General features: G+C 53.9%; 2 protein-coding genes across 34 annotated transcripts in view; one reads left to right on the forward strand and one right to left on the reverse strand.

The window, feature by feature from the left end:
- USP20 (ubiquitin specific peptidase 20) overlaps positions 1–2,476 on the forward strand; it is a 42,618-nt gene extending 40,142 nt beyond the window's left edge. For all 5 annotated transcript variants that reach the window (XR_545109.2, XR_011533675.1, XM_070596904.1 and 2 more), the window contains exons 23-25: positions 204–275; positions 742–918; positions 1,058–2,476. Coding sequence is in view for 3 of the 5 variants with exons in the window: in XM_070596904.1 (XP_070453005.1) it covers positions 204–275; positions 742–902 (233 nt within the window). In the remaining 2 variants the exon portion in view is untranslated. The remainder of the gene's footprint in view (positions 1–203; positions 276–741; positions 919–1,057) is intronic.
- Positions 2,477–6,385: 3,909 nt separating this feature from the next.
- Positions 6,386–13,838, reverse strand: part of FNBP1 (formin binding protein 1) — a 121,157-nt gene continuing 113,704 nt past the window's right edge. For 21 of the 29 annotated variants that reach the window (XM_070596948.1, XM_070596947.1, XM_070596946.1 and 18 more), the window contains one exon: positions 10,163–13,572. In XM_070596948.1, coding sequence (XP_070453049.1) covers positions 13,394–13,572 — 179 coding nt within the window. In that variant the 3' untranslated portion in view covers positions 10,163–13,393. Of the gene's footprint in view, positions 9,498–10,162; positions 13,573–13,838 lie in introns of those variants that run through there. The other 8 variants (XM_070596950.1, XM_070596949.1, XM_070596938.1 and 5 more) reach the window with 1 other exon arrangement.

Genomic DNA, 13,838 nt, shown 5'->3' on the forward strand with positions numbered 1-13,838 from the left:
CCCCAAGCACCTCACCACAGGGGACTTCATGCTGACCCCTGGGGCTCAGGACGGCCTCTCTGGCGTCACAGGTGTCTCAGTCACACCTGGAGGATGGCTCTGTCTGTTGCAGGGTGGAGGGCCGCGGTGGGGGCTGGCTCTGGGGTTTCCTCCCGCTGCCTCAGGGGCCCAGAGGTGCTGAGCCTGTGCCGTGTCTGTTGCAGAGCCCCCTGGGCCCATTGACAACAGCAGGATCGCACAGGTCAAAGGAAGCGGCCACATCCAGCTGAAGCAGGGTGAGTCCGCCGGCCCCAGCCCCGGCCTCCCAGGCCCACCGGGCTCTTCCCTGCCCCTCCTGGCTGCCACTCACAGTCCTTCCAGGAGCCCCCTTGCCATCTGCCTGAGTCGGGCTGAGCCTCACCCCGGTCTGGGCCCAGGGCCTGAGCCCGGGGGCCGCCGTGCTAGGCTTCTGCGTGGGTCCTCCAGGCCCCTCCCCATGCCTTCTGCTGGCTTTGCCTGCCTGCCCTTTGTGTGGACTCCCCGCTCTGGGAAGCGGGCAGCAGCCAGAGACGGCCCCTCTGGAGCCCTCAGAGAAAGGGTGTTCTACTGGAAAATCCTGAGATTTCCATTTAACAGCTTTGCACAAAGTTGTCCTCCCTCCCGTTTGGGGCCTGGCCCCCAGAGCCCCCTCTGCCGGGACCATGGCTTCATCGATGGAGCCAGGGCGAGCCCAGCCTCACGGGTGGCCCCTGGTCTCTGCAGGAGCTGACTACGGGCAGATCTCAGAGGAGACCTGGGGCTACCTGAGCAGCCTGTATGGCGGCGGCCCCGAGCTTGCCATCCGGCAGAGCGTGGCCCAGCTCCAGGACTCGGAGAGCTTGCACGGGGAGCAGAAAATTGAAGCCGAGACCCGGGCCGTGTGACTTGGGGGGACAGTCTGTAAGTGCCCTCCTCACTCTCCAGAGACCCTCCGTGTCCCCTGAGTGCTGGAAGAGCGTGTCCCTGAACACACCTCCCACGAGGCTGCTTGCAAGAACCCTCGTGTGGGCCCTGGGCTGATGACCTGGTGTCCCCACAGGCCTCCGCCCTCGCCCTCCTGCCTGTGGAGGGTGCGTTTGTACTCGGAAGAGAGGCCAGCCGCTTCGGAAATGCAGATGCGTACAGAGGCAGCAAAGTTGTTTTGGTTCACAGTGAGTAATGCTGCAGCCAGGAAATATATCCACTTCCGTCTTGTTGACACCACCACGGCTCCATGATGTTAACTTGGGTCTTTGTCCTGGAAGTGCCCACACGTCACTGTCGTCGTTGTTTCCCCCAAACCCGCCCTCTCACTAGATTGGGCCCGGCTTTTGTCCCTGGAGCTCTCAGGGGCTGTGGCCTTGGGACGGAGGGGTGGAGAGTAGCTGCTGCTTGCCGGGCATCCCCCAGGCGCCTGGTCCAGCCAGCACCAGGACTCGCAGGCAGACGGTCAGAGTGGCGGGCAGAGTGCCGAGCGCTCGGGCAGTGAGGATGCTGCTGCTTGTCACTGGAGCCAGTTCCTACGAGGCCCCGCTTCACCCCTGCACCTCCTGTTTGTCACAGAAAGGCTCCTGAATCCTGGCTGCTGTCAGTGTTTGTCCTACAGACTCCCGACTCCGGACTCCTTCGTGATGGGGACCCGAAGGCGGGGGTGGATTTCTGTCAGAAGGGGTTGTTCCTGGAGGCAGCCGGCCTCCTCTCCCCCTGTGCTGCTGAGCTGGCCCCAGGGATTGGCTGTAACTCGCCTCTGCTAGGGAGCGGGATGATGAAACAGGAGTACCTCGCCTTGCTCTCATTTGCTGTTAACGCAGCTTCCCTGGTGGCTGACGCCAGAGAAAATGTACTTCCCCTTTCTCCCCAGCACCGAGCTGGGTAGAGCCCTGGCCCAGGGAGGGGTGGCATTGGGGCAGCTCTCGCACGCACGGCCCGGAATTGTGTCTTCTGGATGCTGAGCGAGGCGGCTGCTGAGCGCAGGGACCACCAGGCACAGGAGTCTGAGTCTTGCCTCCACTGGCACTGAAGCCCTGGACGAGGCAGCTGGGGAAAGATGCTCACCTCGTCAGGGCCGAAGCAACGGGGGGTTGGGAAGGGTCCCAGGATGAGACCCCCCAAAACCGTGGCCTTCAGTCTCTAGAAGCAGGCTTTGGCGGAAATTCCAGCAGGCAGTTCTGGCAGGGTCCCTTCGAGCTCTCGCAAACACGGTGCTCGCTTCTGTGATCTCGGGTTACGGACTCTGGTCCCTTCCCCACCGAGGTGCACGTGAGCAAAGAGCAAGCCACTGCTGGGATTTCTTGACATGTGCCACAGTCCTTTGAAAGTTGCTTCTGCAGCCAGCGGCGCCCCCCTGCAGAGCTGGCGGCTGCATGCTGCACTGTGGGTGTCGCAGGGATCCCGCTGTGCAGGTTGTAATCCCACCCCACGTCTGTGTGGTCTCGTTTGTGTTCAGAATGTCATAATAAATACATACGCGTTCCCCACAGCCCGCGCTGTTGTCTCCGCATCCACTGCCCTTCATTCTGTTACTGGAGGGAGGGGGATCCACCGTCTCGGGGGCTGGGGACGGGTTGGGGGGGCCGGGAGCCATGGCGACTGACATTACAAATGCCCGGACCTGGGCCTGGGAGGGGGCTGTGCAGGGCTCCCTGAAACGAGAGAGCCTCTGGAGGCTGCAGAGCGGAAGAGGAGGCCGAGCCGCCTTAAACACCCGGCCGCATGGGTTTTTCCTTTCTTGGAACCAGCCCCGACCCCAGAGACGTGGGGCCAGCTGTGGTCGGAGGATGAGGCCAGCGCATCCCACAGGCCGGTCCCCTGCTGGCACTGCATCGTGGGCTCAGTTGCTCCGATGTCAGAGCTGCCATGGAGCAGGGGTCACCCTCCCTGACCGCGGCGAGGGCTCTGCTGCTGGAGGGTAGCCGTCGCTGGGCTGACGGTGGGCGTTGGCGCCTCCATCGCGGTTGCTGGTGTCTGGCACTGGGAGCTCCCTGACCTTTAGTGGTGCTGGCCTTTTACAGTCCCTGCGGTTTGGGTTGGTTTTGTTTATACTTTTTGGGTTTTGGCAGGGAGAGAATAACTTGAGATTTTTATGTATTTAAACATTCCTTGTGAAATCTCATCAGACAGGAGTGTGCAGAAATGTGTTCACTATAAAGAATGATAAAATGGTGACAGTGCCGCCCTGGGGTCTGTCCCGTTCCCGGGTCCATGGAACTCCCAGGGCCGCCTGATCACATCTCCCGCTGTGCCCCACCCCAGAGTAACTCTGCCTGCATTTCCTCTCTCCTCACTTTCTCGTGTTGCCACACATGCGTGTGTGTCTAAGTAGTAGTTTTCGATTTGCTCCCGTTTGAACGTTGTTTATGTGGAATCCCGAGGTACAGGTTTGCCTGGCTTTTCTTAGGTACCGTGGGAGGTGAGAAGGCAGAAGATCTGTCTGGAGGGTTGACTGATTTCTGAGGTTTGGGGACATTCATTTATGGTACTACAGGAAGCTGCGAGAGAAATACGTAGGTACCTGTTGGCCTTCAAATGTTTCCTTTATATTTTCCCTTGAAACACCAGGCTTTTCAGTAGCTTGGCCAAACTTAGATGCTGGAATCTGAACACAAAGCAGGAGTCTGTGCTGGTTCACCTCATGGACGGAGCGGAGCCGGGAAGCGCGGGGCTGCAGGGGAGCCGTCTGTGGTCTGCTGCTCCCCACGATGTCCCCTTGTCCCCTCCGTTGGGCTCTTCCCCGGGGCTGGCCCAGGACTGGCTCCAGCAGCCCCTTAGGGAGCCAGGAGCCACCCCTGCAGCCTGAGGAGTTTGCGGGCCCCCTGCGGCCTGGGTCTGTAGCCCTTCGGTCTGCCTGCACTTGTGCTCACAAAGCTGCATGGGAAAAGCATGTGCCAGGTGCAGCCCCCCTGAAAGCGAGCTTCCCACCTTTGTTCTAGTTTGAATTCAGGCAACATGAACTACCGTGCGAGCCTTACACTGCCGCGTTTGAGCCCCAGTGCCTTCGGGAGGAAGTTGTCTCCTGGAACCCTGCCTCCGTCTGGCTCTTTTCTCTGCTACAACTTGACCCACAGCAGAGAGGCATGTGCTGGTCGTAGAGAAGGTGCCGGCCGCAGTCAACATTTTGGATGGAGCGTGTTCTGGAAAGCCGCCCCAGGGGTGTATTAGGATGCAGTCTCCAGGCCTTCCCTGGATTTGACACCAGCGAGCAGCCCAGGTTGGGGGTGTCTGGAGAGCCAGCACTGGGGACAGGGTTCCACAGGATCGGGGCAGGCTCAGCCTGGTGCAGCGGGAGCCTGTGTGCAGCGAGGGGCACTGGGCTCCCCAGCAGGATGCTGCAGGCCCTGGAGGACCCTGCCCGCCCCCGCTGCTTCCGGGCCAGCAGAGGGGAAGGAGGAAATCCCTTTGTTCTTCCGGCACCTGTGATCCCGGGTCTGAGGACACTGCAGAGTGCTCACGGCTTCCCTTCTCAGAGGAGGACAGCAGAGGCTGGGCAACGAGAGGCCTCTTCCAGGCGGGTGGCTGGCCGGGCACTGGACTTCCTCACCTCGCAGGACACACGGGCCGTTGATCCTCACGGGGCTGGGCCTGCTGTTTGTCGCTGTCCGGCCTCCCCTGCGCCTCCCTCACTCAGACCCACACCATCCATCTTTTGCAGCAGTAATTCAAAGGGTGATCTCCAGGCTGTCCCACAGATTTCACGATCCCACCGATCTCTTTTGTTTTAAGAAAAAAGGGAACACACTTGAAGTCCCCTGCCTCTGCCCACTTCTGTTTCATCCCTAGCCACCTTGTTAGGGACCCTTCTCTCCTCGCACGTTCGGACTTCTCTTCCACTAGGGGTCGCCCCGGGCCCTGTGCAGCAGATCTGGCGACTTGGGCGAGGCTGGCAGGTGGGGGAGGCCAGGGAGGCCCGCCAGGCCTGCCCTGGGCGGCTGGTGCGATTCCCATACCAGCCGGAGGAGCCTGACTGACAGGTCTGCAGCATCACTGGAACCTTCTGAGTCAGCAGTTCCGTGCCTACAGAGGCCGCCCTCCCCTCGAGAGAGCACGGGGAAGGGAGTTGTCCGGCAGCACGGCTCTGGGTTGCTGCCACCGTTTGCAACCCCAGAGGGGAGGAAGTGGGTCACCAGAAGGCTCAGGTGTGTGGTGGGGTGAGGTGCCGACTGCCCCAAACACTGAACCAGGTAGGTGCACACACATGGGACGAGCCGGGCAGCGTCTCCGTGTTTCAGACCCCTGGGCACAGGGGCAAGTCCTAGAGCCCCGAGCTGTGGAGTCTGTCCCCGCATCAGAGTGACAAACGCCATCACTGGGGCTGGGAGCAAGCTCTGACTCAGAGCTGATGTCTGAGAGCCGCTGCCAGGCTGGCCCAGTGCCTCCCATTCTCACAGCAGCTCCCCGAGGAGACTGAGGCCCGCAGAGGCCAGGCCACACGCCCCCGTCAGCAGAGCCGTTTCCCAGCCCAGCGCCGGAGGCCCTGCAGGGAAGGGAGGTTCTCAGAAACACAGGAGGAGACGCTCCATGTCTTCTGCGGAGACCCTCGGAGACTATTCCTGGAACGAGACAAAGCCCAGAAAGAGCGTGCTGGGAACAGGCTTCCTAGCCTCGCCTTCCCTGAGGGTGATCGAAGGCCGCTCACGTCCGTCGTGGGGGAGGCCGAGGCCAGGCTCTTACTGGTGGCCTCACCTCCCACCCCTCAGCAAGTGAGTCCACACTTGGCATTAGTGAGGCTGCCCTGCTCACGCCCAGGGTGGCTGCTCGTGTTTCACCCCCTCGACAATGGTCTTCCTACCATGGCCCCTACAGAGCCTTCGGACATAGGCGTGGATGCTAACCAAGCGCATCTCGCCCGAAAGCCTGGGGCAAGATTTCCAATGCTGGTGACAGAAGGGTCTCCCACCACATATGTCCAGTGGGGGCTGGGCACGAGGCCCCCCCCCCCCACTTCAACCTGCACACTGTCTGCGGCTTCACAGAAACCAGCGATTTGAGCCACCAAGAGGGGGGGCTTGAGCACTGATGACACCAGACCGCCAACGAAATGCAGACACGCTCCTGTTTCAGGGCTCCCCGCCCCCACAGCAGGGTCCCTGAAAAGCTAGAGTAGCTGCCAGCTGAATCTGCAGCAAAAAAACTTCCCGGTCATGAGCAGCCTCCCCAAATCCCGGGCCCAGGCCACCTGGATCCCACCTGACCATCTCTGACAGCTTTCCCCCCGTGGGTGGGCTGGTCTGCAGAGCTGGCTGGCTCTCAAGCCCCTCCCCAGGCAGATGGCTGCACGGCTTGTCTTGGGTTTACACAGGAAGTCGGTGAGGTGCAGACTGGGGCTGGGCCCCAGGAACTCTGGCTGCCTCAGTGACCGGGGTCATCTCGGTGCAACAAAACCATCCCGGGATACGGTGCCAGAAGTTATATTTTTATTTAACATTTAGAGGATTAACATATAGTTACAAGGTCAACAGAAGCCTTCCAATGGAAGCACTGTATTTGGTTTAATTCCATCTCCAGAGACAGATGGGCGATTCCAGAACCTTTCCAATGCCAATGGGCCATTGACAACACTGAAATGCCTCCAAAGGTTAGAATTAGCGCCACACACACAAATAAACCCTCACGTTTAAAGGTGTTCAACATCAGGTTAAAACAGAATTTCGGATCACCTTTTAAAGCAGTTTTTCGATGACAGAAGCCCAGGAGGCAGAGCCATTAGGAAGTCTGAAAGCAAAACTTCTGGAAAAATACTTAGCCTCAACATAACTATTTCATGTTCAGTCAACTTCCTTCTGCAATTACAGATGTGACCCAAAGGCGTCAGAGGCCTGTGCTGGGGGGCCAGGCTACAGCCTCTCGCCTGGGCATCACCGCCGGGTGGCTGCAGGCGGAGCGTGATAAAGAGCCGAAGGAAAATCCCATCCCGGCTTTCCCTTCCTTTGTATGTTCCCATCCTGCAGGGGAAAACTGGGTAAATGATAAGTTCTTCTCTTGCACTTTGTTGTTAAGTCAAGTCGTTTTCAGGGCAGATTCTTTAAAAACTAGTAATTCTTACAACACAACAGTATTCTAGCATTGGTGGAGAAATGACGTGCGGTGGATCTGAGGGGACGCCGCGAAGCAGGTGGGAGACCCCACGTCTCTACTCTATGTGAACTGCTCCGCAATCATCTACCGGTGACTTCACAGTCGGATTCCCAGAGTAATGATATAGCTCGACTATCCTAGAATAACTGATTTCCTTTACTAAGCCCAGCGGGTACAGCACTGCCCTTTCCACACGGCCGCGCGGGCTGGCGGAGAAGCAAAGGTTAACACTGAGAAGCACTCATCTCCGTTCTTTTTTGGACACAGGTGATACAGAGGAAAAAAACAAGTGCAGGGGATACAAGAGGGGCCAAGCATGTTCTAGATTGGGTTTAACAGACCTTAAAAGGCCAGGTGCTGCAGCCCACACCTTTGCTCCCTATGCGGCGGAAAGTAACCTATCCTGACCCCTAACATGAGCGATGCCATGCGCATGCATGACGGAGGCTCTGAAACCTGACTGTGGAACCATGTAGCATCCTTGCGGAGAGTGGTTGGCTGGACTTGGTGGGATTTGGGAGTTCCTGGTGACACCTGGTCACTCTGCTGACGGAGGAGCCTTCGAGGAGCCACTGGGATGGCCGGGTCAACCACACACCTGTTGGTTTGCAGGGACACGGGTGAGGCCCTGACTCCTCTCGCTGTTTGGCATCCTGCTTTCAGTGTTGTCTGTCCTGATGGGGACCACACGTGGGCCGCGCACAGTGGGGAACGGAAGCCCCGGTGAACGCAGCAGCCCTGAGACGCATGGCTGCAGAGCAGGCAGCTCTCGGCCCCCGCCCCGGCCTCACTGCAGTGACAGAGGGCTCCTGCTCGCTGGCTCCAAACCTGAAGCCACTTCCTCTTCCCCTCCTTCCCCTTGGCATCTGCTTCGTTTCTAGTCACCGGGGGGCTCCTGGAGGGTGCGTGGTCCACGCCAGTCTGCTGAGGGCAACCATTTTCTCACTGAAAGTCTGTTCTCACTGAACGAAGACCCAGCACTTAGGACCTGCCATTTCTCTCCCAGGCCCTTCGGCGCCTGTAAGACTTCCTTGTCTTAGATTCACAAATGTCAAAAAGAATTGAGGATGCTCAAGGTGACCACCTAGTTACCAAAAGCCAAACAAGAGAAGAAAGATGCTCGATTTCATCCTTGGGCTTCGTGGATGGCGTTCTCATTGACAGAAACTCACAGCCAATGATTTCTCTTGACTGTTTCTGCACCAGATAAGAAGAGAAGCTACGCTGCTCTAAGGCATGAGTGGCCACAGGCCACATGACCTCACATTTTCCTCACAGATCCATAAGAGGAAGGAAACTGAGCTCAAAAAGCAAATCCAATTAATTCCGCGTGGCCTGAAGAACATGGGATAAGACGCAGAAGCTGCAGCCACAGGACCACTTGAAGGACAAGAAGCACAGGGTCTTTGGTGACAAAAGCACTAAAATCCTAAGAGGCAAATCTTGGAATTGATGGAAAGGGGGATTTTTACTGTGCAAGGAGCGAACGCAGAGGCGAGGCACTCATTCACAAAGCACCGCGATCTGCAGTTCTCGTTAACGGGGAGCGCGTGGCCTGGAGCCTTCCTTGACCCCATGAAAGGGGGACAGAGTCACGACAGCAGGGCTGGCCCACAAGCTAGAATTTGACCTCCACTGAAGACAGGGCCCCAAACAAAAATGTGTGTGTGCACACATGTATGTGTGTGTGTGCATGCAGGTGTGTACATGTATGTGCATGTGCATGCAGGTGTGTGCGTGTATGTGCGTGTGCATCCCCCAGTGCACACCACGGACATGCTGAGGCCGTGAAATGTTGCAAGGGCCAATGTTTAGCGTGAGGTGAGGACCCGTAATCAGAAAAGGACCATGGAATACTCAATGGACTTGGGAAAAGACGAGGATTTTCTAACGTAAACAATGTGGGAACGCATCAACGACATTCGGGCACTCAGTCCACCTGGCGCACTGACCCTCCTTGTCCAGATTCTGTTAGTCTCCCCAGGAGACCAGTGGCAAAGTTTTCACAAAAGGCACAGTGTGAACTGTTGGACGGGCCAGGACACGCCGGGTGGACTGAGGGCCGAGGCAGGAGCCCTGGAAGGAGGGAACGCGTGTCTGGCTGCCTTCCACAGCCCTGCGCAGGGTGGGGACCAGAATGGGGACAGACCTGCCCCCAAAGAGGCGGCCAGACTGGGCCATGGGAGGAGCTGGGCCATGAGGAGCATGCTGTAAAAAGAAAAGAAGGAAAAAGGCAAGCAGCTGCATGGCGTGGGGACGTCACTTCAGGCTGAGATTCCGAGGGCCACACTCCAGCCCAGCCTGGGGGGCAGTCTGATCACGCAGGCGGGCGGGCGGGCGGGCACCGGGGCCTGTGGAGACAAGCAGACCGAAGGGTTTCTCCTGGGAAGACTTCCGGAGGCTCTGGCTCCACAGCCACCTTTAGGAATCTACAACACAAAAAGAAAGAGAAAGAAAACACTGTCAGAGAGGAAGGCCCAGCATCAGGGGCGGGCATTCTGCTCCAAGCTGCCCGCCCTGGGAGGGGGAGGTGGGAGGGGCGGGGCGTTTTTAGAGCAATTGGTTACCACAGGGCACATCCGAGATAAGGAACTTTCACGGTTTTGTGTCCAGTCAGTAGCTCATCTTTCCTTCGGGGTCAGAGAAGCCCAGATGGATGACGATGCACCCGTCCACCCAACTCATCTTTCTAATAAATTGAGTTTCGAGAGAAAGAAGGAGATGGGGCCAGCTCCCCAGAAAGATGGAAGGAACTTAAGGGCCAATTCTCTCTCTGGTTGACACTCTGGTTCTTTAGCAGTAAAATGTAAAATCTTTGGTGAAAAGAAAAACTTGTCATCCAATGTTTACTTAGCAATAACCAGTGAAAGTTCTTCATCTTATGGGGTAGAAGGAACAAGAGAGATAGACCTTGAGCCCTTAGGTGCAGGAAACACAGAGAAGGTGTCATCATTTCAAAGGAGGGAAGAGGCAGAATTTTAAAAAAGCATTTGGCTAGGAAATCCCCCATTACTGAAGACGAAAGAGTTAAATGCTTGTATTACACCGAAGAAATTTCTCAGAAAGGAGAAAAATCATTTAAAATACACAACACTGAGAAAAATATAATGTTTATTAGAGAGGCAGATATGAGGGTACAACTAAAAGGTGCCAGACAGATTCTTTTCTTTTAGGATAAGAATAGAGAGAAACAATCATGGTGGCCATAGTCAAACAAACTTACTCAGAACCCAAGTGTCTATAATAAACTCAAGTGTGGAGCAGCCGGCAGGGGGCCTAGCTACAGGGTAACAGTCCGGGCCGCTGCCCCGCCGCCTTACAAAGCAGAAAGGTCATTAGGCAGCAGAATCAGCAATAAAACAAACAGATAAAAGAGTCAAACGTTAAAACAACGAATTCAAGTCATCCTTTTAGTTTTTAAATGGCAGTATATACAAATATATGGGGTGGGGGATTAGGGACATATTTAACAGAGAGCAATTTTCAAAAGCACAACCATCAAAGAGGACAGTCACAATCCAGTTGACCAAGTGGAAGTTGCTCTAGTCTAAATATTTTGGCAGTTATTAAATCGTCACATCGTAGACACCACACACACCAAAAAGAGCCCCCCCCCACTGCGGAAAATGAGCCTCCTGCTCTGAGTACAGGGCATCGGAGCGGCAGCCCCGCCCGCTGGGATGGGTTTAGGGGTCGTGTCTGTGGGGAACAGATGTATCAACAAGGTAGGGAAGAGGGCTTCCACATGTACATTGTCTCTAAAATAAAAGGAGAAAACTTCATAAACAAGCCTGCTTTTAACAGGTAACTGTTGGAAGAAACAAAGTATACTTTGGGTGGAAATGGAAATCCTACTTCTCTGGCAATTGTTCCCATGCTTTTTCTAAGGCTTCCCGCATTCAGGAGCCGGAAGTAGACCGGCAACATATCTTTCACTGTTGAGACAGATTCCAGAGACTCATCTGTTACCCGCCCGGAGGCACACAGCTTCCTAAGGATCAGACCACCCACCGGCCCCTGGAGCCTACTGAGGGATCTTCTGAATCAAATTTGCACAACTCTAAGGAAAAAACCCAACTTCAAGGAATGCCGTCCTTTTCAAGGCAGGCTTTTAAAAGGCTAATGTCTTGCCCTGTTTAAGACTTTTTCAGCACTGAGTTCACTTTCTCCAATAGTTCATAGTCTGGAAATGAGTTCATCGTGGGATAGAAAGGTCGGATTTTATTAACTCGAGTCTCCCATTCGCTTGGTGACATGGCCACAGCTGTGACCACCTACTGCTCATGGAAACAAATCTCTCTGGCGTAAGGGTCAGTTGACTTGCTTGTTGCAATACTTGAAAAGGAGACCTGAAATGATTTCCTTGAGTGGCCTTATCGATATCATGTCAGCAAAGGTATAATAATTCAAAAGAGATGTGAATTACAAAGTAATATTTAAAAAATCAATGTTTCCTGCTTTTGATCCTGTACTACAATTGTGGCAGATACAACCACGGAGAGACACTGGGGGATGGGCACACGGGATTGCTCTGTACCACCTCTGCAGCTTCCTGAGAATCCATAATTATTTAAAAATAAAAAGCATTTTAAAAATCAAGCTGTCTTAAGTAAAGGTGACTGAATTCCACTTTGGTGACCTTTGTGAAATGTCAGTGACCTTTCTGCTAGAATCTGCAGCCAGCACCCCCTCACTCCTGCTGAGTCCCAGCCCCCGATAGGCTGCTGTCCCTTTTAGAATCAGCTCTAAATGGACTTGAGCTTATAAAAGGAGCCCACAATGTAAAGGCAAGGAGCTAATTTCCTATTTGACATGAATAATTTTCAAAGCCAAATAAAAAGAGACTCTCAACCCACCATCTTCATTCTGACCCACTTATAGCTGATTCTCCATGATCTCAGGGCAGATTCTCAAAATGGGCACGAACCCTGGGCTCGGTACTCCTCTATGCATGTGACCGACTACTTCGCTACCTGTCTGGCCAATTTAAAAATGCAAATCCCCATGTGACCCAGATTCCTTTAAAGATGGGGAAACATTTTATTTTATTCTGGCTATACTTGATTATATAAAATGAACTGGAAATTCTAAAACAATTTTCAGTAAATTCACACTTCGGGTTTTAAAGATGCCAATGATTAAAAAAACCCAAAAAGTCCTGGGGCTGGCCTGGTGGCATAGTGGTTGGGTTTGCATGCACCACTTTGGCGTCCCCCAGGATTCACGTATTCGGATCCCGGGCATGGACCTACACACCACTCATCAAGCTATGCTGTGGCCATGGCCCACATACAAAATGGAGGAAGTTTCACACGGATGTTAGCTCAGGGACAATCCTCCTCAAGCAAAAAGAGGACGATTGGCAACAGATGTTAGCCCAGGGCCAATCTTCCTCACACACACACACACACACAATCCCATCTTTGAAAAGTGACGTGCAGGGGTCTGTGTGTAGAAACAGCTGCTGCTGCCCTGGGTTCTATTTAGAGCCCCAGCTGGGGAGGTGTGAGCTGAATAGTTGCCACAAAACTTCCAACAGAACAGAATGAAGTGCGCCATTTTTATATAAGTTTATCTAAAAGCACTAGCACATCTGATCGACTCTGTCAGTTGGCAGAGGGGAGATCAGCAGTCATAGGTAAAAATCAACTGGGTGATCAGCCAGATTTTTCCAGATTTCAGTCGGTTGCTCGGGACCGTATAGACCTAAGAGGATAATCCTGATGATCTAGCAATGATCTTAACCACGTTTAAGTAAAAATACACACTTTTGGTACCAATGTAAGAATCTTATTTCCTTCTTTCCTTAAGAAGGGGAGCTTTTATTTATGACTTCCTCCATAGTGAATGATTATAAAATTTAACAAACTAGCGTAGTTCAATTTATTAAGTTACAAACTGTAACAGTCTAAGGTACTTCAATTTATGGCAGGTACTAGATATAAATAAGAGAACTGAAGTCTTCTGCACCCCTATGATGTAAGTGGACTTTTAAATTCAGAAATATTGATTAGAAGCTAGAAGGCAGCTTTGTTTTGTTATCTGTGGTGCTGCCGAAAGAGGAAACGTTTATCAGATTTCAAATGACACAGTTGCAAATTGGCAGCTGGCAGCTTTCCACAGAAAATTTCATCAACAAGAGAAACTTGATTAGAGTCAAGACTAACCAAGGAAATTCAGGTGTGAGATGCCTATGAGTCCACCGTGTGGCCACAGGGACATAGACTGCGGTGCCGTCCATCCAGGCTTCTGAAGAAGTGCCTGGAACAGTCACAGGTGTGGGGAGAAACAACTCCAATTTTTAAAAAAATGTTTCAAAGTTGTATTAAATATAAGTCTTAGCACCTTTGGCATTTTTGTCCAAATAGACTTCGACGTAGGAAGTGGGGACATAACCCTCTTCATCTTCACTTCTCCGAATGCGGGTCCAGCCATCACCTTTGTCCTCCTCTATGACGTACAGTGTTTCTCCTTCAACTACTGAAATGGTTCCTTCATTCTGACCTGAAAAAGCAATATTGGAATATTTTAGTTTTCTCGTCAAATCCAGACCGAGAGCAAACGGGGCTTTGCAGTGAAACAAGTGTGGTACAAGACGAGGCGCATACGCGGATGCTCTGGTCCTTTGCTCCTTGTCCCGAAGCTTCCAGGTCCTCACCCTGCATCTCTCTAAGGACCCTTCTCTCCTCCTCCAAGGAGCCCTCCTCTTCCCAGAACAGCAGTTTCTCCCCAAGGGAAGTCTTTGGTCCTCTTCTCTTCTCTTCTTCCCT

This window comes from Equus przewalskii, chromosome 26, assembly GCF_037783145.1.
Source record: "Equus przewalskii isolate Varuska chromosome 26, EquPr2, whole genome shotgun sequence".
Classification (NCBI taxonomy): domain Eukaryota; kingdom Metazoa; phylum Chordata; class Mammalia; order Perissodactyla; family Equidae; genus Equus; species Equus przewalskii.